At 47.0% G+C, this 23,514-nt stretch overlaps 2 protein-coding genes across 2 annotated transcripts in view; both read left to right on the plus strand.

The window, feature by feature from the left end:
* The window catches only part of LOC144167387 (glucose dehydrogenase [FAD, quinone]-like), a 46,265-nt gene extending 40,979 nt beyond the window's left edge, over window positions 1–5,286 (plus strand). Inside the window, exons 10-11 of the mRNA XM_077696663.1 lie at window positions 454–676; window positions 4,913–5,286. Of these exons, the coding sequence (XP_077552789.1) occupies window positions 454–676; window positions 4,913–5,102 (413 nt within the window). The 3' untranslated portion in view covers window positions 5,103–5,286. The remainder of the gene's footprint in view (window positions 1–453; window positions 677–4,912) is intronic.
* A 9,702-nt stretch (window positions 5,287–14,988) lies between these two features.
* Window positions 14,989–23,514, plus strand: part of LOC144167389 (4-pyridoxate dehydrogenase-like) — a 38,178-nt gene continuing 29,652 nt past the window's right edge. Inside the window, exons 1-2 of the mRNA XM_077696665.1 lie at window positions 14,989–15,192; window positions 21,889–22,091. Coding sequence (XP_077552791.1) covers window positions 15,012–15,192; window positions 21,889–22,091 — 384 coding nt within the window. The 5' untranslated portion in view covers window positions 14,989–15,011. The remainder of the gene's footprint in view (window positions 15,193–21,888; window positions 22,092–23,514) is intronic.

Here is a 23,514-nt window from a genome sequence, read left to right on the forward strand (position 1 = left end):
TTTGTGGGAATCTATGCCATTACACGGCTGGGCCCAGGCTAATTAAAAACTGTCACTGGGTGACCGAGAAAAGGGCTAGGCGATGGAGGTGACGATGAGCCATGTCGAATCCAGTTCAAAGCTCTAACGCATAAGCGCAGTCTTGGCGCCTCAATGGATCCTGTAGCGTGGGCAAGTTGTGCCGCTTGTTTCGTGACAGGAAGAATGCCATTAGTTTTGTCAACTGCAAGCTGTCCGTCATTAGTATATGTTGTGCTTTTGAGGCGATAGAGAACGTTCTGTCAGTGTGAGGCTGCAGTGTATTGGTTGCCGTGTGGTCTTGACGATAATACGCAACAGGCACAGATGACGTAGCGGCTGCCACTCCATGCCGAAACGTATTTTTTTGTCTTGCCGGGAGTGTACTATACGACAGAATGGGTGAAAGTTAACAATTTGTTTGCGCGATTTTAGGTGCCAAGAAATTTGTGGACAGCCTGCTGAGCACGAGCGCCATGCGGAGCATCGGAGCCCGCGTCTCCGATATCCCGCTTCCAGCGTGCGCCGATTCCGGAGCCGTGTGGAGTTTGCAGTACATCGAATGCCTGTACCGACACGTGGCGCACATGTCATGGCACACGTGTTGCACGGCACCGATGGGCTCCCACCCGGAAGCAGTGGTTGACGAACGCCTCAGGCAAGCGGCGTCATAATGGGCTATGAGTTGACTGTGGAACCAGTCTGCAGTGCATGTTGGCTGTTCATTGGAGGGCTGTATCAAGGGTGCATGCAGCTAAAGGAAATAGCAGTTGGGCCGACGAAGGAATGAAAGGTGTTAGCAGAGCAGAGAGGAGAGGGCAGTATATTTGTAAAAGGCAGAAATATTTAGAACGATAGCACCATGGGACATGCTTCCGTTCTCCGCCCAGCACAACATTTTTGTCACACCACATGACACCTCATGATGGCGCACCTGTGTGGTAAATAACTACAATTTTTGGAGTTCCCGCAGTGGCTAGCACCTTTACGTTCACGCACCACCAAATCCGCACTTAAGGTAGATTCACTAGTGTAGGAACAATAACATAATTTCAGCCAACAAGTGTTACCATTCCCATGAACTGACTTGCTCACGTTCGCGGTTAACCTGGACTCCTCTTTGGCCGACACACAGGAACATACCCCAGGAAGTAGGAATGCGATCCCGGTGCTCTGCCGAACGCTGCCACTAGAGCTAGCGAGCGCAGCGAATGACGGCGCCACACACTGGTCTGGCGCGCTTGGTCCCTGGGCCTGAGCTTTGAGAGTGCTGCGAGGCCTTTGCGGCCTTTTGGCGGAGCATTCATGGTTTCCACTACGTAGATTGGCGCTCGTGCGCTCTTCTGACGTGCTCCTCTTGTCTTAAAGCCAGTAGTCTTTCTTGGGCCACCTAAACGCGAAAATTTTGGTTTCTCTCTTTGTCGCCCTGTCTGTCTGTCTGTCTGTCTGTCGGTCGGTCTGTCTGTATGTCTGTCTGTCTGTCTGCCCCTCGATTCAACCACCCGGCCAATACTTTTAAATATTCTTGAACGAGATGTTTATATTGCTAAAACTTGTGTAATCTACTAAGTGTGGTGGCAGGCTTCATACTTATCAACATTCTCGAGCAAGAAGAAACGATTAGGCGTATTTGAGGCAAACAGTCAATACATCCGTGTTATTCGCAGTGTTATTTTAATTAAAAATACATGGCTGCTTGATATTTGTGATAGAAAATAAAGCATACACCTTGAAAAAAATGTCTTCAACCAAAAATATGAAAAGCGCTTGCGGCGCGTTTTCGGGTCGACGTTCCAAGAGGTCCAACCTTAACCTAAGGTTCCAGTCGATCCCGCACGAGCAGTACAACGTGGCAAACCTGAATTCACTTGAGCATACCTCCGCTCTGTTTATCGTGGAAGGAGTGAGACGGGATAGCAAGAGCGTCGGCAATGGCCGATAAAGAGAAGAGAGGCATTTACACGGTAAGAGTGAAATTGGAGCGATGTGAGAAGATACGCGGCCATTTTGTTTTACCGTGCGCTGCCTGAAACATATAAGGGTCGGATCAGCATGCAAACGATACCTTTATAATATGAACGAAAAAATTAATAACGGAATAAATAAATAACTTAGTGACAGGAGAACTGAAAGAAAATTCCTCCAGCAGGCGTAGGTTGCCACAACTAGGGGTGGACACCGGAAGGCCTGCTAGTGGAAAAGAAGGATAAGACATATTATTGAAAAGGAGAAGCAGAAGAACGAAAGAGAATATTTACAGCGTTACACCGCCAGGTACGAAGAAAATAACAAACACCAAAACAATATTTCGTTTTCGTATGCTCCTTGACCTCGGCTGAGAGAACATTTATTTGTCCAGTTTGTTTTGGATTTATTTGTCCAGTTTGTTCTGACAGCGCATATGGTTCCTAGTATAGCGTCTTCGGCTAACTGGGTGGCCTAGAGTGGATCAAACAAAAAATAATCTCCAGACGCTATTGCGTACCGGGATAATAAAATCTCCCCGTCCGGCGTCAGATGCGAGTACGTTTATTGAAAATTGCCTAAAGCTGACAAATCGATGGGATGAAAAGTTGAATTCGCTTGGAAGCGTACCCTCTTCTGTCTAAATTACGACAGGATGCATAAGAAAAAAACAGCGCAGCGTTGCAGAGGTGCGATGATTCATTAGCTGTTCCCCACATGTGCTTTTACTGCGTTTTACCCGCCACGGATATTTGGGCGTCAAAACGTAACGATGTATTTCATGCGACAAATGATGTTCGAAGTAGTTCAGCGCATGCGGGCGAACGTTCCCGGACTATTAGGTAACAATATAATGGCAAGGACTTTTATAAGACTCGCAGTATATTCCATCATGCGAATACCGGAGCTGTCAATCTGTTGTGGAGATTTCGCTGCCCAAAAGCCATGCATCGCCTTTTTTGATAATTATTTTGAATGATTTCATTCAATGCTTTTTCGAAGGTGCAGATATTGCGCACTGACTAATGACCCTCACCCAGTTATCATGTAAATTTGTCCTAGCGCTTACACAGCCCTCTCTTAGCAACATAGTTTACCGCAATCGTACGACCAGGAGTGCAAGCGCATCAGCGCACTATGACCGATAGAATAATACAACACTCATTCGCACAGGTAATGGGGTCCTCGCAACCTAGCGCCACCACACAGTCCCAACTGCCGCATGCCCACGAGGTCTGATGGCAATGCCAAATGCACAAAGGGTTGTATGCGTGGCTAGGGTCCCGTTCCCCCAAACCTAGGAATCTTGAGCCGGAAGTAGTAACGGGCCGTAGCAAGGCAAACCTAACCACCTCCCAGGTTCCTTCCCTTAGGTACGCGCAGTGCGTACGAAAACATTATGTAAATTCTTGCCGGCATCCGTTATTATTAGCAGTATTATGATTACTCAAATACGTATTCGTTGGATAGTGCAAGAAAGTTATTGAATATTGAGTACAAATACCCTTGCATCGAACAGTTTCATCGCACTCCGTTTTTTTATGTTATCGTCCGGTTCTGGAGTAAATGGTGGTGGCCGCGTGCGAATAGCACAGGGTGTTCTTCCAACACCTCGCGCTTCAAGAACACGAAAAGTCCCAGGAGTATTTATTCTATGACATGAAAAATACATCGTACTGCAGCAATAATGGCTGAGATTTAAAAAAAACGTTATTTTACAACATGAATGAAATTACTCCTACGGTCAAAGTTACAGTTTACAGCAGCAAATTCAGCATACTTCTTCCTTTGATATTGAGTGGCCTTTGCATAACATGAAGCAGCAAGCCTGCGCTTGACCATATCCTACGGTCACAGTATTATTCAGGACACTCTCTATAGAGGAAAGAGCAGAACTGGAGACATGAAGATAAATGTTGCTCAGCTTCCCTGCGGGCTTTGTGTCAATGTGTTTCATGACGTTAGTTTAATAAAACCGGTTAGGCTCAGCTGAATGAGAAAAAAAAAACTATTATTTGAACCTGCAGCGATACGGTGCGGAATGATTCCGGAGCGTGAGTCTTCTAGTTCTGCTGTAAGAGCTATATTATTTCGAATGACTGCAAAAGATTGTTTGTAACGAAAATTTCAAAGATATATATGAAAGTAATTAGAGCAACATTTTTTGTAGATCACGATCGATAGCGGTGGTCGTGCCACCGGTGCGACCCATTGGACAGTTTCGATAATTTGGGAAATCCTGTGGCGTTCCGTACTGCGTACCCTACGGGGAAAGAGAGAGTAAGAATGTTATATTAATTTTAATAAGACTAAAGGTTAGCCAGACAAAGGGGCATAGGCTGCTATGCCGTATTTTGTCATAAATATTTAAATATAGGGCAAGCAGAAACATTGTGCACTTAGTGTCATTACAGTTTCCCGTCTTTCTCCGGAATTCTATAGCGTTGGATTATAATCTCCGTCCAGACTTCAGACAGTCTCCAGAGTGAGCACTTGTGTGTAACTGCAGTCGTCAAGCAGACATGGTCGTTAGACCACGCAGTCGCGTGCTGCACGACATCTTTCGCTTCCATTCTACACAAAGCGATATTGCCAAGGACAAAATAACCCAGTTCAGGCATCTGTCCCCCTAAATCAATGTAATCAGAAACGTTTTTTTTGGTATGATCACCGCTGCACACAATGTCCGAGGTGAGATCGCGGCTCATGGTACTGCTCTACATTTGTTTCAAATTTACGCATAGGCGCTCATGTAACTGCGTTCGTCAAGCAGACATGGTCGTTAAACCACGCAGCGGCGTGCTTCACGACATTTTTGGCTTCCATTCTACACAAAGCAGTATTGCCAAGGCTACCAAACTAGGGTACACAACGCAGCTTCTACAGGATTTTTTAAATCACGCCGGCATTCGTACATCTATGTGCGCAGGGTCCGGGGAGGTGTGACTGGATTGCGAGTGGCCGACGCCTCCGTGATGCCAGATATCCCGAGTGGAAACACGCATGCTCCCTGCATGATGATCGGGAGCAAGGCGGCGAAAATGATACTGGAGGAGGACACCTGCCTGATTGAGGATTGCGGTAGACCTCGTGGGGAAGTCGACTCGTCAGCAAAATAAATTAAATGCCATGGTTCGATATATTGACCAGTGGTGCCAATATATTTCTAGGTATTTGTGACCACTCCAAGGGACGCAACAAAACGTACAATAAGCACGGAGACGTCTGCACACAATCTTCCACGCTTGCGTATGTTGCCTCAGCACATAACGAGCAGTACTGCTTCTCTCCTAAAGTTACTGTTTTGACTCCCCCTCCCGGTTTAAATAAAAATCCGACGAATAAAATCGCATTGTCCGTAGCAACCTAATGTATAATGTATCCAGACGGTGCTTGAGGCCTTCTCAGTGAAGAATAACTGAGGATTTTGCGGAAACTGGTTCATGATGTTGTAAAACCTCCAAGGAAACGAACGAAGAAAAAGGGAGATAAAGGGTGCGCGATTCAGCGCTTAGTGCGCTTCCTGCGTCCCTTTATCTATAATTCTTCGTCGCGGCGTTCGCTTAACAGTATAGACGAGAACCGACTTGTGCAATCGACAATATCGTTGTGTAACCTCTTTACTGTTGATTGTTATACATATCTATTGGCGACACAGAAGTTTACCTACGGCTTTTCCCTGTAATAAAAATCAATTGTGTATTAACGCCATTTCTCAGTTCCCCCTTCACTAATGGTCATCAATAAATGAGCAGTGACAATTTTTTTACAAATAACTCGGTCGAACATGGTGCCCTCTACACTGAGCCCAAAAAATGCAGAACTACTGCTGTAGCTTGCCATGGCTGTCATGTAATACAATTAATCTGATTTATTGCGGGCATTTACGGGCTCTCGGGTATGTTCTCGGTGCTGGACATTCTGCATAAAATTAACTGCAACATGGACTTTAGGCGGGCCAATTGGTACATATTTCTGCGAGAAACGGCGCAATAAGCACAGGGCGACAAAAGAACAAACAGGCACAGCGCTGTGTCTGATTCCTCGTTCGTCTGTCTTCCTGAAGCTAAGGCAGTTTTTGGCTGGCATAGGCCTTCCTCCAAACGCATTTGTCCGCATGCATTTGGAAGAACTGAGATGTACATAATAGTCTTTGATAAAGGTAAAATGTAGCCAAATTAGTAACGTGAAAAATTAAGCAATATGTAGTAAAGTATCCAGTGGGCGTTCAAGGCATTTAATGAAGAAAGGAGTCCGAAGCCGCCATACAGAAAGAAAATCTCTATTTGCATCAGACTGAATTGCTTAATCTCCTACAAGCATGGCGTCCGAACGCTGCTCGCCTTCCTTCTCTTCGTTTCTGTCGACCCCTGAATCGTCCTCTTTATTTTTATTCTTGCCCCAATGTCCCGCGCAAAAAATGCAACAGCATTCTTTCGTCAAAACCCACCAGTTCGTAGTTGAAGCAAATACCTTTTTGCACGCGTGCGCTGATTAAGCAGAGCCATGGCTAAAATGAAACTCTTGTAGAACTTACGTGGCTACTGGCAACGCAACTTACCTGAAATGTCATCAGGGCAGCTTCAACCATTACTCCTAATATCCAGCGAGAAGTACTGATGTAACTGACAGCATCGTTTACGGCAGACAAAAGTGTCCCTGAGACTAGAACAAATTACACCATCTTTCTGTAGGGGAACCCTGAGTAGCATGAGAAGCAGGCATGGGGTCGTCTGAAGTTTCCATTAGTTTTCGATTCGTCGTTTCCGTTGACGCTCAGCTCCGCGTGCCTTCGTTGTATCAGTAGCTTCTTGGCGTAGTTTGAATGAGTGAAGGACATAAGGCGCATTCGTAGCACATGCTCCCGGCTCGGTTTGTAGCGCAGTGGGATCGAAACAGGGCGCCGCCTAACTATTTCTTTTTATTGTGGACTGCGCTGACGTCAGCCCAAACGCTGAGGGGGCTGAAGGGACGCGCATGCGCAGTAGAGTGCGGACGAAGAACAACGAGGGAGGGAGTGACACAGCCCCGAGCATGAGATGCTTCGCATGTAATACACAACCCCTCTCAGCTTCACTGTACGGCTCCACCTTTGTAGTTGGCGGTCGCGTTGTCTATGTGGGCGTTGATTGGATTCCCGAGTGGAAGTGGCGCTGCAGTAAAGATTCGACCCCTAGCTGGTGTGCTTGTGATGTTTTGCATTTGCTCTGAATTTGGTGACAATGAAGAGGACCTGTTACTCTCGCATACTGCTGACTGGTAAACTCGGGAGTCCCATCCGGCACTGCAAGATGGAAAAGTAGTGTACTAATTATTCCAAACGTTAACCTTCGTTAAAATATTTTCCCGCGATACTAGTGTCTAAAAAAGAACAGACAACAATTCCGGGTGAATGTTTCCTGAACACTAATCTCACTGTTCCCTACTCTCCACTTGAATATTTAACAGCGAAGATATGTGAGTACGGTAGCATTTAAATAAATGGCGACCGATAATAATTAAATGGGAAAACTAACAAAGAAGGCGGCTTCCACTACATGATAATGGTTACCAGAGAGACTATACCACAAGCAGCAGGGTTAGACAAGTGTACCTGTATTAATTTTCATCGTTTGGTAACACGTGTGACGATAGCTTTGTGTATGCTGTGATATGCACCGATTAGTTTGTTTACTATTTTAACAGGTTCTTGGCCATATTGAAATCTATACCTAACCATTGTTGAGTAGTTGAGTGTTTTGAATTCGTTCGGCACTTTGAAGCCAACTCTAACAGCACTAGCTTAGTGAACATTTCCTTCTGTGGTTTATAAATGTGCACATTGATATCTCCAAAGATGGCCGCATGGGTAGTCTCATCACGGCTGACCTGTGATAGTGCGTAGTGATGAATATCTCGATGTCACACTTGTGTGGGCATGGGGATAGATAGCCACACAGCGCACATCACAATTCTCTATTTTGTTTGAAAGGCATAGACATGCCGAGAGTCAGGGTCATTGTCCTCTGGCGAGTCAAGGGTCAATAGTTTTTGGGAAACATTAAGTCTATACCAGACCTATCTACAGTGATTTGTTTATGTGAATCATTGTAGTACTGCAGTTCGGCTCCCTCAACATCAACTCGATGAACTCTTTCCTGTCAAAAAATTGTTCATCGTTCATAAACATGAACGAAGAACCCTTAGTTCATACTTCATAAACATGAACTATGTGAACCGACTCTTGACCGCCTTGCAACCATACATACACATTGCTGTTACCAATGGTTAACACCGTCGTGCGTGGGATCTGGTGTTATATCTTCTGGTAGCTTTTAATACAGTAACCCGTCAATCACGCTGCTCATCTGTTCTCTTTGTTGTTCTTCCTAAGAACGTGGTTCTTATGGAACCCTAGCTATACGTATCCTTCCCACAGCGTATTTAAATGCAAATAGAAGGTTCAATGCACGCACTGCAGCATAGCGCAACTACATTGCAAAGCAAGTGTACCCTTATGCGGCCAGTTTTTCGTTCGTAGACACAACATATCCTGCCATCCTAGCAATATACAGCTTCACTCTAAAATACACGGCAGCAAAAAATAACTACTTAAAAAACCGAACCTTTTTACGTTCAATAACGACGGTTTCTGCAAAACGGTATGTTTTATGGGTTCTAGCAAGCATAATATAACAACGAATGTCCAGCCCGCAGAGGACGTTAACAGGTCAGTTCGAACTGCTCGTCTTCATTTTTCTCAGTGCTGGCGGATTTCTGGAGTGTTGCACACTCACACTATATTGTCTTTTCTTCGTCTGCCGAATTTATATCTACATAGCCCTGTTCCGTTCTTTGTAGCTGACTTGTATGTTTGCGCCATTGTACTCCTGTGGTGCATGGTTCATCAACCAGTTTAAATACTGATTAGGCCGCCGTGAAAACCATGTAGAATATTCGGTCATACATTGTTGTTTTTATGCTTTTTCACTCAATTGTTGTTGTACCGGTCTTGTATATAGTAGAGCACTGGAGCACTCCGCCCACCCTCATTGTTTGTGCTACTCTGCCAGTTATATGACTCCTTATGTAGTGCCTCCTTGGAGAACTTTGAGATTTGAAAATAAATAACTACCAGGCTACTTACCGGCACAAATCGAAATTTCCGTCCAGGCAAAGACGTCAAGCAACGACGCCCGTTTAACGTGCAATGCCTCAGTAGTTTACGGCAGCTTAAGTTTTTATCAAGAGGGGTGGTAAATGTGCACGACGATGTAGAATGGGCATATAAATGTAAAAAGGCAGCGAAAGTGGTAAAACAGTGCGTGCAGCTGACCCGCGCTCTAAGTCATTCATATCTTCGAAAGCTGTGGCGAAACCTGTATATTTTGACTTTTTTTGTAGACAGTACTGAACCGCTGTCGCTTTGCCGCACCACAGCACACGAATAAAATTTCTGATACGGTTTTCTACGATTCAGAATACCTTAGTTTTTTTCCGGGAAGGTAATCAAAAAGTACTTACTAGCATCGCTTGCTGAAACTGGCGACTTTTCTAGCTCCTTTTCAAACATTCACTTTAAGGTGGCGACTTTATTGGCTAGTTTCAGAAATTTCTCGGCGACTTTTCCTTCTAGGAACCCGGCAACCCTGGCTAGTGGCAGGACACTGTCGACTCGCTCAGTCACGACATCGTCATTACTACCAACTACACCGTGAAAACCGCGGGGGTCCCGAGTGCTGGCTTTGCCACAACGTCCCTCGAGGCTGAACTCGCATCCGGAGAAAAACCGCCCGTTTCAACGTAATCGTGCTGTCTCGACTCACTAGTATATGTAGCCTGCTCGTTTATGTGCTTCTGCGAAACGTCGTTATTTCGCGAACTGTGCGCTTTCGGGTCGGCAGCCGTTTCCAAGGGCTCACGTGAATCTGAGCACTCTGAACCCACCGCCGAAACCTGATCGTTTCACAGAACTTATTCTGCCCGCTCTAGTGAGCCTGCATTAATGCGATAGCTTCGTCATCTCTCTGAGTCACCCCGTTCCTCTCAGAGGTGGCGATAGTATCCTTAACAGCGCTTTCACAGCGAGCCCAGTGGATTGCTTACTCCACAGCGTTTCGAAAATGAAAGCATTCTCGTGCAACAGCTGATCGGACCTGTTAGAGAATAGGTAGCTGTGTTCAGGAAGAAGCTGGTGGGGTATCGCCGCCTGGGTGACCAATTCACAAAACGGGCCTCCGATGCTGACTGTAGGAATCAGCCGGCGCAAGTTCCGCGACGCGTCGGCGCGTTTCACCCGAATACTCTGTTCCGTCAGTCTATCCGGCTCGACGTACAAAGGACGGATCATGTCGACCGTCACCGCGGAGTCGCGAGGACGTACGGTTGTCATGTGTCAAGGGCAATCCCCTGACAGTGGATGGACTAAAACCACTGCACAGAAAACAAAGAACGGAAATTTGAACAAATTATTACTCGCACTGCTCTAATCTGGCCCCGTCGCCGTTATGCGCCTTTTGCAAAGAACCAGAAACAATCGACCATTTCTTCTTCTCCTGCCGACTGTTCTCCTCGATAAGACGAAGATACTTACAAAGTATATGCAGCCGGCTAAACCTCCCGCTGTCGGCTACTACAGTTATTTTGTCATTCGGGGCGGAGGAACTGAGATTCTGCCACGGGGATCATTGCAGTGCGTTGCACTTATTCATCCTGGAATCAGGCCATCTGCTGTGCTAGACATCATTTAGCCCTACTGGATTCCCTTGTCAAGTATGCGCGCGCCCAGCTCACTGCTTCGTCTGTACCACTTTCTTCGTGTTTCTTACTTCCAATTTTCATTAAATGGTGAATTCTTTCTCTAATCTCCTTACTTTTATTTCTCTAGTCATCTACGGCTAATTCATCCTAATATTTAAATATTTTTCTTTCCCTACAAAAATTACCTAATTTCTTTCGGTAAGGCGCCCATTTCCTGGCCAATCCCCCTGAGTGGGTACGCGCCATTTCACTGGAACCACCACTACCCCCACCACCACCGTGCGAAGTCCGCATCAATCAATGAACGCCGTGCCGGAGCCCCTACGGCATCATGGCCAGAAATAGTAGCGAGCCGGGGAGCCCATCCGAGGACGCCGCGCAGGAGACAAATGGCGTGGTCACCAAATCTTGAAATGAAAAGGCTGAAAGCCAATCAGGGTGTGCCACGATGGAGGCCAGCGGATATATAAGCGGGTAGCACAAGGAGAAGTGGAGTAGGCAAAAAACTAAAAGGCGGAAGGAGCACATGAGCTTCAAGGAACGAGCCAGGGGGACGTGGCCAGGCCACCCACTGTATACGCCTACCAAGCCTGGACAGGATCTGGCCGACTTCGCATCGGCTTCGGCGTCCTAGTCACACCACATACCTGCGTATCCATGGCCCCAGGGGCCTCCATGGCCCCAGGGGCCATGCTCGCGCACCCACGGCTAGCGTCCACGCTACGTCGACGTTTGCGGCGATGTCCCCGAAAGGCTACGCTCGTGATCCTCCTGGGGACCTCCAGCGCAGCGGCTACCACCAGGGTAGCCACCAAGAAACTGTTTTGGGACGCGTGGTGCCAACGCCGTCCACAGAACGACTGCGTGCAGCGACGCCGGCGTCGCCACGAGACAGCGACGGCTACCACCACGTCGCGGCCCCGTAAGGGAGGAACACGTCAGCGCCGACGACCGGGGTAGGCCAGTCCAGCAGGGCCGCATCATATAGCACAGAACTAGGAACTAGTTGTTTTAGGGACAATACTAACGACATGATGATTTGTAATGGATGTTTGGGTGGTGTTGGTTTTGCCCGGTTAGAAACTTTAGGGCAGTAACTTTTGTAGTGATCAATTGTAGCCCAGAACAAAGACACGGGACGGAAAGAAAACACACGGACGCGCGCTAACTTCCAACTGATTCTTTATTCCCGTAACTGCAAAAATATATGCTTTGTATATGAAGGAACAATAAAAAGCGAAACAAGAAGGACATTGGCTCCATTTATTTGATTGATTGTGGGGTTTGACGCGCCGACGCAACGCTCGGCGATGAGGCGCGCCGTAGTGGAGCGCTCCGGATTGATTTCGACCGCCTGGGGATCTTTCGCTCGCGCCGAAATCTCGCACACATCGGCGTTTACGCTTTTCGCGAACATTTTCTCCAATCCACGCTGTGAAGGCGGTGGAAAGCAAAGCTGTAAACGACATACACAACAATTGCCAATCAGACGTCACTGGAATTCACTGACGTGGCGCTACAAAGAGTGAAACAAGAGATTCTGCCTGCCGTTACCTAGAATTCGTAGGGGCGGCGTCCCGTTGCAGAAGTGTCGGCCATGGCCGGGCTAGAGCGGTGCACGCCGCCGCGGTGGCGCGGACGTGCGTCGGCAGAAAGAAAACGGCGAGGAGCGTCATTCGAAACGTGAGACAGCGGAACCTAGCCATCCCTGTTGGTATTCGCCAATTTAGAAAACGGAGTCTCATTCGTGGAAAGAAGTGCCCAAAGGTAGTGTTTGTTTAGCGGCCAGATGTCTGTATGTGGTCTCTACACTTTTCTTTCGGGCACTGAAAACCAATCTTTAACGTATCTTTGCCATTCAACGACTTCATGCCGTCATGTCCCGGTTAGCCAAAAGGTGCTGTCGAACAAATTAATCAATTCGTGCGAAGGAAACACGCAATGGACGCAAAGCTGCGCCGAAACAGGCGGAGAACAGCCGTCGCTACAGCAGATGGCAAAGGCAGGTCGCGCCGACGCGCTCAAGGACGTAATCGCGGGGGAACGCTGAGTAAATCCACACTGTGCTCCGTGAGTGAAAGCCGTCCTTGCCTCCGTAGTCGCGTTGGGAGTTGCTTGTCCCACACGCCATGAAAGAACCGCTGGCTGATAGCGGTAGAAAGCTTTGCTTTAATAGTAACAATAAAAGAGCGAATACCCCCAACACGCGCCAAAAATGTTTTGACAATCACAGTGGCACATTACAAGAAATGTAGTTCATGGTCAGATAGCGCAACCTACTTCTTTGCTTTTACAATCGTTCCTTTAACGTGCCATATGAGCTGCCTCACTGATTAAGCCCGCTTGCTTGTCAATAATTATACCGACTACTGTAGTGCCAGGGAACTGGAGAGTGCAACCCCTACACGTGCTGATATGCTGTGCCAAAAAGCCTTCCTTGCCATTACACACATTGCTGGCATGCTCGCGTAGACTAGGCGTCTGCTCGTCTGTCCCACGTAGCTCGCGCCGCACGAGAAAGAAGTTCTATATATTACATTTGGAACACATTCTACGAACTGCGTTCTGTGTTTGACAGTGCATTGGACCCCACGTCGCTTTACGGGACGGGTGCTGCTAGCCAGCTTGGACAACTTATCAGGAGCGCTGAAAAGCACTTCCAAGTTAACACGTTGTCCCATTTCCTTACAGGGACCCTGCACCACTTTCGATAAGCGCTTTCACGCTTTCCCCTTCGCGTATGGAACCACTGCGAAAGCTATAGTTAACGCCAGCACAAAGCGGCACTGCGTGATTTGCTCGTCGCACCTGATACGCCTTGCATTTCTGCTTTGTTTTTGTGGCTTTTCTTTAGTTGCTTTCGAAAAGCGTTCATTGCTGCAACTCAAAGAAAACCGGCCAACAGTCGCTACATGGCCTTAGTGACGTAACTCAAGCCGCCGAAGAACGTCAAGACTGGAAAGAGAGAAAAAACTTTTGAGCGAGTTTCTAAGTTATCTAATGGGATAGAGCGGTAATTTCTGGATGAGGTACTTTGCGACCCCCGCACGGGGATTGCCCCGTGAAGCAAGAGCCTCTGTCAGGCTGTAGCCTTTAGCTCTTGCTTCACTTTCCACTGTTGGAAAGTGAATAAACTTCAAACTTCAAACTTCAAGTACTGGATGTGTTGGGTGACTACGTTCTGGAAGCACTTACTATTTCCAAAGAAGTTTAAAAAAGTGTTGCAGGGTCCCTTTAAGGGGATGTGGCACGGAGTGAATAGTAGGAATTCATCACAGCCACTCTCTCTCTCTCTCGTGTTTCGGTTGTAGTTTGTCCTTGTATACCACGGGCAGTGTCGCTGCATTTCTGTTTCCTTCGCATTGTCTCGGCTACAGAGACAAGCAATATGCAAGGGTACCCTGATCCGTATAGGCGCTCTGACAGATCCAGGAGACTGGCTAACGAGGCGTGGTGGCCAGTTCTAAATGCGAACATTTCTAAATGCGAACATAAATTGGTCACCTGTACGGCCTTAAGTGTTGAGAAACTTGCTTAAACACCTCTAAAGACGGGCTCCACTTAGCTAACAGAACAGAATTGATTTTCTCTCAAAGTACATCAAGTGAAAAAAACATGGCTCGGCAGAAATGTTAGCAAATGACTTTGTGATTCGACATGTGTATCCTCAATTCTTACACGCGAGAAAGATTATCAACTTCACGGGAGTTGAAGCTCGCACTGATTTGAATATTAAAAAAATAACAAACATGACATTTTATTGTCTTGCTACTGTCACTTCTAAAATTTCTCTAATTGATATGTGGGCAGTCGTAAGGCAAATTTTCGTGACCAACGCCTTACTTCGATAGCTATACACGGGCCTGGGATATATTTTTGTAGTTTGTTATGAATAACGTTAGCGGAAAGATACTTTTATTGAAGACATTATTCATTCAACCTCGAAAACAGTGGGAATCGTTTGAATGAGCAGATTTTCCTTAGGCATTCGTAGGAATAAACCAACGATGTTTCTTTTTTAGTATTAGTAATCTTGGTTCTTTTTCAGTGAACACGCACTGCATTCGGCATTAGCAGCTTTTCATTGCTGGGAGGAGGAGAGAGAAAGATCGGTGGAAAGGGTGGTGTGGGCGCACACGATAACCGCAGCTGCAGCACTCGGTGACCCTGCGCGGACGTGCTTGTGTCACCGTTCTTTTTTTCTCTCTATAAAACAGAGAGGAAACCTCTTTATTTTACGTGCCTCCATTTCAGTTACAGCAACTAACAGAGTCCCAGCGACCGCAATTATGAGCGGCGACATCGGCATGCTGAGGCGGGCGCTGTGGGTTCAAGGAGCGGCCTCGCAGAACGTGATCGGTGTCCTTATGGCACTGGTAAACCTGCTGACGCACGTTCCATTCCCGGACTTGCCTGCACCGTCGGGATTGGAACTGGGCGACCTGCGCCAGGAGTACGACTACATTATCGGTGAGTGTGAATCGTAGTTCGATCCACATAACCTTCAGGAATCCGGAGGAATTCTGGGGAGATGGGGCCGGTGGGGTTCAGCCGCGAAAAACGTTGTAAAGCCCTTCATTTTGATGTATGCTCTGTCCGGTAATAACCGTCGAGCACTTGGTTCCTAAGCCTTTCTCTAAACTCGCTCAAAAAGTGGAGAATTCCTATTGAAGAGAAAGTAACCTTCAATTTGCAAGTTCACATAACGCGGAAATGCCGTCATGACGGGTTTCAAGGTACTCGTGAAATTGTGACTGCGTGTATCATTACTACCGCACTTAAGTAGAGCGTACAATTGTCCCTCTTATACCTTTAGACAAGAAAGTATGGGGTTAAGATGGATGCAGGTATCCCAAAGCAGGAGTATTTTGAAGGTGATTAGAGAGGCACTCATCTGGCAGAGGATTTTAATAGGCCGGTGGTTATCCTACTTTCCTACTTTCATAACCGAACATTAGTGGAATGTTTATTAGAGCGAGCACTAAATGCCGACGTGGATAGAGAGGAATTGGGAGAGAAGAGTCAGTCTGCTGAGCAGGGCTAATGAGTGCGAGTTGTAGGACTATTCCAGCTTAACCGTGCGTTCCAAGACACTGGTATTAGAGAAGAGTCCAATTTTCTGCAGTTACGAACTGTCCCTTGAGATGAAAATCGCTGGTCACGTTCCCGGTGAGTTCAGTTAGCATGCCAAATTGGGATTTAAATTCATGATCGGTGATGTGCTTAAAGTTACTGAGAACGTTTCCACAAAGTTGATTTTTGCACTACTGGCTTTTGCGAAGGTCGTTGCGCACATCAGATGCAGACGCAGGGTCTGAGTGTGCCTGGATATCTGCATCTTCAATTGATGAGGGGTGCAGTGGAGGCGTGAGGGATACTTGGTAAAGCAGAGGGGGAAATGCTGAAAGGGCATTTCCCCTCCAAATCTAGGAGGGAGAAGGAAAACACTGGAGGGAGAGGGAACTGGGGGGACCGAGGGGGATTGAGGGTGGCATGATTTCAGTTCACAACCCCAAATGTGTAACACAACCGAAAGGTGGCCAGTCGCAGTATATTGACAGTCACGACAGACCGGTTCCGCCCAATGTTTTAACTCTTTGTGATCTACAACTCGGACAGGAAGCTCCTCCCTACGCTGGTGTCCTCAATAAGCAGGAACAGATTCACCTATCCTTCCGCGGTGCTTGTGCGGTGTCAGTTGCGCGACTGCGCTTGTAATTTTGATACTGAATTCATTTTAACCGCTCTTTTGTTGCCATATTGGCATTCTACACGTGTGCACTCAGAATCTTTTGTCGAACCATTACGGGATAACACTTCAATCGTGAGCAGTTTTAAGAGGCAAGTTTTGAGCGCTGTTTGTGACATATTTTGTGGCATGTAAAATGGCTGCCGCTGTAAAAGGTAAACAGTTACAAAATATCAATTCGTGACAAACTGCGTAGGTGGAGTATTGTAGATAAAGTAAACAAGTTAGTTCATAAGGCCAGTTGGATACATTGGAGTTCATGTGAAAATCTTTGCGGAACCGAGAGCATAACCAGCATTGAAAATTAGCACGTTGCCAGTGTTGTAATACGGTACAGCCTAGTCAGTGCGGCGTTGAACCTGAAGACGCGTGACAGGTGAGCGTGATGGCAGGTGAGTAGAAGAGAGATACCTAGCCCTCACAACTTTATTCTGCGGGAAGCTGTGTGGTGAAGTCCTGCTAGCCAACGTGGTGAAGTAATTCGCACGAAAACACGAAGAAAGGGAACGCAAGGAGGAGACGGAAACCCTATGCATTACTAAACAAGGCTTTTATGAGCATCTCTGGGGGGACCTTAGTTTCCCCGAGGGTTTTGTTATGCCATTTGATTTAAGTTAATCACGAAAGAAATAAAACCGTATTTTCGTTGTATGCAACGGCGTGAGGCAAGTTATTTTTCTGCGAATTTCATTTACATGGGACGCAGAAAGTTATGTGAACTTACCAGTGTTCAAACTGAACTTTTTCCCTACAAGCTAACATGACTGAAAGTTGTGGTCATACACGTCTATAATTTGCGAGGTCGACACCACGCATCTCGATGCAGATATCTAAAACTGGAAGGGAGAAAATTTCAAAATATAGACTTCCACTTCGGCAAAATGGAGACCTAATGCAAGTCGAAATCGATGATCACTATGATGTTTAACTTCCCCCTCTATAAATGAAGTTGTAGGATGCTTTGGTTTGATGTACTTAGTGGTAATAAAAATGCGGCTTCACCAAGTATATTTGTAAATAGGTTACCTTTTTCTCGTCTTTCTTTTCCTGGCCTTCACACCTAAAAATTAATGACGCAAACGTACAAGCGGCACTAAAATATCAAAGAATCGAGTACAGAAATAGTGCTAAATAACAACTGGGTCAGCCTTCCATCCTGTGATCTTTTTTCGGTCCCACAAGCATTAAAGCTTTCATGTTTTAAATGAGAAGGTCACTGAAGCCCTGGGATATCGTCATGGTGCTGTCCAAGAGAAGCATAATCGCTACGGCCAACAGTGTCATGCCGCTTTGCTCGACAGCATCATGTCGCTTTGCTCGACACTATCCCGACACTTACCACGCAAGCACCCGACATGCTGTCAAATTTCTCAAAGTTAGGAAGCAGGAAGCAACGCTGTTTACAAGCTGCGTGCAAGTGTATGCGAGGGAAAAACATAGACCTCTTTCACTGCAGCGCCGCAACGTCGCTGTAACGAGGACACATCTTCAGTGGTTACTTGACCTGAAGCCAGAGTTCGCCCCATCATTAAAAAAACTATCACAGCCTTCTCAAGTGATTATAGTAACCGGTTTGCTTCGTTCTCATCTTTCAGAAGCTGTATGACCGCCACATCGAATTAGAAGCCCCGCATGTAGAGATTTTGCAGTTCTGTGAAAAATTGTTACTTAATGTTTTCTATAAAACTTGACATGTGGGCTCGATGATGGTCGAGCTGACAGGTTCTGCAACCGCAAGCCAACTGTGAAGAGGAATCAACTGAATAACTCAAACTTATTTGTTTACATCAAATGATTTGCGTTAAACATGACCTTGAGACACCAATACGCATCCGAGGAGAGAACCTCGGAATTCCCATCCTTCTTCATTTTTTCCCAAAATTTTTGTACTTGTAGAGGGGGAAGAGGAAACGCCGCGTATACCGCCTATGATCAAACGCAGACTACGTGGAAATATTTTTAACACCGAAGCTGTTGAGCAAACCGTTACTCTAAACAGTCCGTATTTAAAAATTCCAAGAAAATGCCGAGCGCCCGTGAACACGCGCACGTGAGCGCGTTCCTCGCAGCGACCGCCCGGCAGTTAAACAAACCAAACAAATGACGAGCGCTCGTGTGTGCGCGCCTCGCAGTGACCGCCCAGAGTCCCCGGCGCACGTTTGTCAAGCCAAGCATACCCACCTAGGGAGATTGGCAAATATTGGCCGAAAAATACAACTCCACCATTCGCCGCAATCATGACAACGCTTGCTCGGAACAAGAAAGACACCAGCGTTCGCCGTAGTCGTGACAACACTTGCTCGGAAGGAGAAACACGTCATAGCGTACGCCCCTCCATGGTGATGCCCAATGATTATCAATTCCAAAAAAATGAAGGAAGGTCACACTCATAGCAACAATGATGGAGTATAGGTAGTTGCGGCAACGTAGAAGAAGCAAATCAGCTCCAATTGAGGAATTAAACCGTCGTGACGGTCGTGAAGATTGTGTACAGCTTCGGTAAATTCAAGTCTTACGCGCTATTGCGAGAATCCATCATTTTTTTCTACCGAAAGCGATGCGCGAAGCTTCGTGGCTTCGACGTCTGTTCCAACAATGATGATCAGACATATTGCAGTACCTCCGCTGGAAAATAAAGGTAAATAAAGGAACGACGCGGATATGTAGGGACGCCTGAACTTTCATCAAAGTTCAGGTGCCGTGACACCTGTTGAATGCTTCGTTTTGTTTCTTTCGTTTACGAAGTAAGGTTGCCCACTGTACTTTTTTTCCGTGTCTCGGGATGTTCCCGAACTAAATCGATCGCACGCCACAGCTTAAATTTGTGCTTCCACAGCCGTTAAAATGGAATACGCAACCGGATAGCGGTCCCGCTTAGCAGAGATAGACGTTCTTTGGGCGATTCAACAAACAGGTAAAATAACAGCATGCGTACTTAACCTCAGAGGCTAGTCTTGTGCTTACCCATCCCCAGACACCGTTTCTGAAATTATACGCAAGAGTGCAACAAGAGCAGACGTTTCTCACAAGGAATCCGTGCGAGTCCTCTCCCCCATGCCATCAGATTATTTTTCGAGCTCTGCTTCTGGCCTTCGTTTCCACATGCAGAATGTACAGCCTGCAGTTAAATTTCAGCCACAAATTAGAGCTGTGGTTTTTGCGGTGAAGCTGCCTATGGCTGGGGCAAATCGTCTGGCAACGAACAGAAAACTGCCCAAAGCAAAAGAAACTGTGTGTGTGTGTGGGGGGGAGGGGGGGGTGTCATGCCAAAATGGGTCACAAAAAGGGGGTCATGCCACTAGCGAGCAAGTTGCGAACAACAAAAGAAATGCGAACACTCGCAGCGGATCATGCTTTCGCGCATGAAAGGTGCCATGAACCGCAGTAGAAATGCGACCGTCGCCACGACGTCGCTGAAGCGGCGGTGGCAGAACGAGAGCGCGCCGGCGTGCAGCGGAATGTACGCGTGGTCGTTTGGCCTCTCCGGCGGGCCTGGACGCGGAACGGGGCTGGTATGTTGAGCGCAAGCGTCAACGTCGTGGCTATGTAAGGGCGAGAGATGAATAGCGGGCCTGAGACACCGAGCCCGACACAGCGTCAAGACGGTAACAAAGCTGCGATGTCAATGTGGGCACACTGTTTGGCCGTCGTGTCGACAACGCAGTTTCGCAGGTCAACCACCTGCACAGAGTGTTATGGCTGTAATTTTTTTCTCTACATTCTTTTCAGAAAACTGTGTGATAACAGAACCTCTATGCGCACTAAATGCGTATTGTAATTTAGCTGCTGCGCGTTCTTTGGATTCTTCCAGCAACGGCAACCTTCAGGATTACATAATCTGGGAACTACAATTTCAGCATCTATTTTCTGTATTCCTATTTGTGGAGCGAAGTTAGAACCCTTTATAATTTTGAGAGCACCGCACCCGCGACTGGACGCTATCGATGCATGCGTGAAAGTTCTGACGGGCACGAAAGAAACAAAGTTTGGAAAGCACTGCTGATAACTACAGCCAAAATTTCATATCCTCCAGAATCGCAATGGCACTGCGTTGTGCACTTGTGTATATGCAGCTTGTCCGCTTGAAGTGCACGACAGAAGTTTCACAGAAGGTGCACCGCCTAAAACACGTACTAGCGAGGCCCTCACTTCGTGGGGCAATTGCTCTATCCAGGCAGCAGGAAGGTGCAACACACAACTAAAACACAGTAACAAAGCGCACGTAAAACTACCACACGGCACATGATAACCAAACCTCTACACTAACTCCTTACCTGTGCACCTTCATCACGAGCGGACACGCTACATGGCATCCCACAATCACCTCCACGTCTATTTCGAATGGCACCCCGGACACCAGGGACTTTATGAAACGAAAAGGCTTATGCGCTCGCTCGTGCGAAAAAGAACCCGAGCGACTCTCAACCCTCGCATCCAAAGCACAGCCTTAAGGAAGAACTCGCCGCTCATCGCAAGGTCTAGAGGCAACAAGTGGAGGACCTTCGCAGTTGCAGCCGCATCCTTCTTCCTGCCACTTCTGACCTTACACGCCCCTAAGGCACTTACATCCGCCGGACGCAGGCTCTCTTCCTCCCTTGCGACCTCATTCTCAACCACATTATGACCCGAACTGGCACACCCCGCTCTAAAGTGTGTGGTGTGTATTCTGACGTAAAACACACCTACTTGATCCAACTTTCTTTATCCACACACCCCATTCATTAGCTATGGGAGAGGTGGGCCGCTCCTCCCCCGGATCTTCGCCCGACGCTCTGGCCTCACCTCGTCCGGCACACTGCCCACGTGCCGGGCCATGACTACTGCGGAGTACCTCTTTAAGCGATTTCTATCCCCACCCTAACCCCATTTTCGCCATCCCGTACATGGTTCTATTGAAAAACCTCTACCTTTCTGACACTTTTCTGACAAGGAGGAAATAAATTTTGGCCTGTGTCTCGAGACGACCGCTTGGTCAGCTTTGAGCGCATCAGAGGAGATTGAACATGACGTCAGATTTTTACCATTTGTGTCAAATAAATGATTGTGTTGTACAATGACATGGCGTGGCATATCCAGCTCGCTCGTTTCGTGCAGCTAGTGCGGAGTGTGAAGGAACACGTCGCGATTTTCATGGTGGACCAGGACGCGCATTACAACAGCGAGAAAGAAGCAGACGGCCCATGCTCGTCACGTGAAGTATACCCAGTGGCAGGACCAAACGCAGTGGGACGCCGAGAAAAAGGAAAAGGGAGAAAGTGAACGGATTCTAAGGAAAAACGTTCCTCGCAAAACATGACGTAACAATACTATAGTTTTCTGACAGCCCTCCATGTAACTCGCCCTTCTGTCTCACCGAAAAACTACAACTACACTGCTCCTCAGTGCACCATGTATGCACCTTTCGTCTGTTGGCGCAGTTGGAGGAGGTTCGGCTGGCAGCGTGATCGCGAACCGCCTGTCGGCTGACCCCAGCGTGAGCGTTCTGATCCTGGAAGCTGGAGGACTGGAGACGGCCTCGAGACAGATTCCTGCTTTGGCACCCTTCAACCTCGGTGGGCCAGATGATTGGGCCTACTGGTCCGTTCCCCAGAGCAACGCCTGCCTATCGTTCAAAGAACAGGTGAACTAATTACCTCTCGTGCACGCAGTTGGCGCTGTGACCACAGTTTACGTGATCTTAATTTGAGTAAACAACTTAGATTTACAAGGCCATAACGCTTCCGCTGTTTCATGGAACGCGCAATTATTAGAATATCCCGGCTACCACAGTTAGAACGGGGCCATGGAGTTCCAGAGGAAGAACAGTATTTTCTGAGGTCCCCAAATTATAAGTACGTCTATTGAGGTAAACATGCAAATTTATTCGCAGTTCCAGGCGGTATAGTAAGGCAGTTGTGCCAACAATTCAGGGGGTGAAATTAGCCATGAATCGTCGTTCCATTAAGCATTTTTATTTTTAGCACGTAAGTTTAGGTGATGGATGTTTTCCACATAGTTGGTATCCGCGTCGGTGTAGGAGCTGTTTGACGTGGTGCTGATACAGGTCCAACGAACTTGGCTGTCCCTGTTTTTGCCTGACTATTGTGGAAAAATTTATTTAGAGCTGTCCAGATGGCGTTGTAATGGTGTGGTACTTAAATACTATTTGTCACCAGCGTGTGGCGTACTGTTGGTAGCAACATTGGCGAAGACAGTGTACCGGTATTCGATTTTGTCGTTTTTATGGTGGGACTGCAGTGAAGTTTCTTTATGAAATGATTAAAGTCATGTGTTTTTCTTAGAGTTGCTTGATGTCAAGGCTCGTTTTTAGTGTGCCCTCTTGTAAATACGTATACTTGTATATGACGTTTCATCATATCGTCAATTGCATGCTGGATGTTAGGTATGACTAGTAGAACTGCAAGTTATTATTTGATGTAATAAACAGGACAAGGGACAATACTCAGCCCCACATCGTTCCTCATTTAAGATGGTGCGGTGTGAGAAGTCTTCTATTGTGTTCAATTATGGTGGTTTAATTTTGTAGAAATTATTTCTGCAGCTAAACATTTTCCTTTCCGGATGCGTTATAATATGTTGGCGACCATGACTGAGTGTATCATGCTGTAACAATGTGTACTCTAACTATCGTCCTTAAATATAAGCAGCTTTGTGGGCAGAAGATGTTTAGAGACCAGCGTATTGTTTGCTGAGTGGTCTTTCGGAAGCCCTCTTGGGTGCCCGGTAGCTGGCGTTTGCTGGATCTGCGCAGTATGAGTTTATAAAACGCCCTTTCTAGAGACGGCGCTATTTCTTGGGCCCCCTAACGACAAAACGTTTACTCGGCAAGTCTGTCTGTCACCCCAATAAACCACTCGCCGCCCTGCGGTGGTCCGGCGATACGTACTGCGTGAGCATCTCGAATTTTCCGCCACCCTACTCATTCCACAACTTTTCCATAAGGTCGACCAGTTTTGTGAGATCCCCATAGCAACATCATTCTCCTCCGTTGGAGGGTGCCAAGGCACCTATTTTCTTTTATTAAATCGACGTTCAGTTGTAAG

This window comes from Haemaphysalis longicornis, unplaced genomic scaffold, assembly GCF_048455015.1.
Source record: "Haemaphysalis longicornis isolate Haplotype H1 unplaced genomic scaffold, Haemaphysalis longicornis Haplotype H1 scaffold_2, whole genome shotgun sequence".
Taxonomy (NCBI): domain Eukaryota; kingdom Metazoa; phylum Arthropoda; class Arachnida; order Ixodida; family Ixodidae; genus Haemaphysalis; species Haemaphysalis longicornis.